Raw genomic sequence first — 1,174 nt, 5'->3', positions numbered from 1 at the left:
GGGAGGAGGAGCAGCGGCGGCGCTCGCTCGCTGTTGACGGGAGCGCTTTTGAGCCTGGGAGCCCATGTCACTGCGACCGGCGTGCCCGGGAACGGAGATCGCGCGCGCGCCGCATTCACGACGCGCGCGCGATCTTCGCGGAGTCGGGTCCCCAGAGGGAAGCGGTCTTTTCGGCCGACGTCCAGCGGCGCGCAAGGAAGCAGGCGCAGCGCGGCGGTGTCGCGCTGCATGGGCCAGCAGGGTGCAGTGGCGAGGGGCGGCGGGCTCGGACGTCCACCGAGTCGCTCCGCGCGGCAGGCGGAGCGCGCGCGCGGGCCAGGAGGCTCTCGGCAGGCTGAAGAGGACATCTGCACTTATTGCGTGGCGGGCGGGACTCCACTTTGTATTCGGCACACGCCTCCCTACCGGTATAAATACCGAGTATTCGCCTTGTACCCAGCGCTGGCTTCTACTATCGCGGCTGTCTCTCCCTTCTCGACTGTCTGTGCTTGTGCGTCTTGCTTGGGTTCGGGGTGTTGTCCCATGCGGACGATTGGAGGCCTCGTCGACTACCTGCTCGTAGTCGCCGTGCAGTCCTTCATGCTTCTCCAGGTTGGTTTCTTCGACGCCATACGCCGCCTCCTCGGAAGGCTGAGGCCTCCGCCGCCGCTGCATTCGCCAGCCGCCACGCTGCCACCCCTCCGCACCGTGTCGGTCGTGCTGCCCACCTACAACGAGGAGAGGAGCATTCGGCACTGCCTCGACGCGCTGCACCACGGCGCGGCATCGCTCGACGATGTCGAGGTCATCGTCGTTGACGGCGGCTGCCGCGACCGCACGATGGATCTTGTCGCCGAGTGGTCGGCGGCACACCCGCGGCTGCGGCTCCTGCGTGAGACGTCGCACGGCGGGCGCGGGCCCGCCGTCCGCGCCGGCGTGCGGCACGCGACGGGCGACGCCGTGCTCGTCCTGCACGCCGACACGGCTCTGCCAGCGCTGTGGGATGCGCTGCTGCTTCGCTCGCTCTCCGACCGGGCGGTGCTGATGACGGCCTTCTCGTTTCAGTGCGACCGCGCTCAGCTCGCCGAGGCGCACTCGCCGCCCGCGGGCCTCGCGCTGATGGAGTGGACTGTCAACCTGCGCTCGCGCTGGTACGAGCTGCCGTTCGGAGACCAGGCGCTGGCGACGACACGCG

General features: G+C 69.4%; 1 protein-coding gene across 1 annotated transcript; it reads left to right on the top strand.

Moving 5' to 3' along the window:
• Positions 1-522: 522 nt before the first annotated feature.
• EMIHUDRAFT_125388 (glycosyltransferase, family 2) lies at positions 523-1,130 on the top strand (the record flags this gene model as incomplete). The annotated part of the gene is made up of 1 exon (XM_005756695.1): positions 523-1,130. A coding segment is annotated over one exon (608 nt), but the record flags the coding sequence as incomplete, so codon positions are not given.
• Between the last annotated feature and the right edge of the window lie 44 nt (positions 1,131-1,174).

Source organism: Emiliania huxleyi, assembly GCF_000372725.1.
Source record: "Emiliania huxleyi CCMP1516 unplaced genomic scaffold EMIHUscaffold_9515, whole genome shotgun sequence".
Lineage (NCBI taxonomy): Eukaryota > Haptophyta > Isochrysidales > Noelaerhabdaceae > Emiliania > Emiliania huxleyi.
Note: the sequence above shows the minus strand (reverse complement) of the source record. Positions and strands in the feature narration are given on the sequence as shown.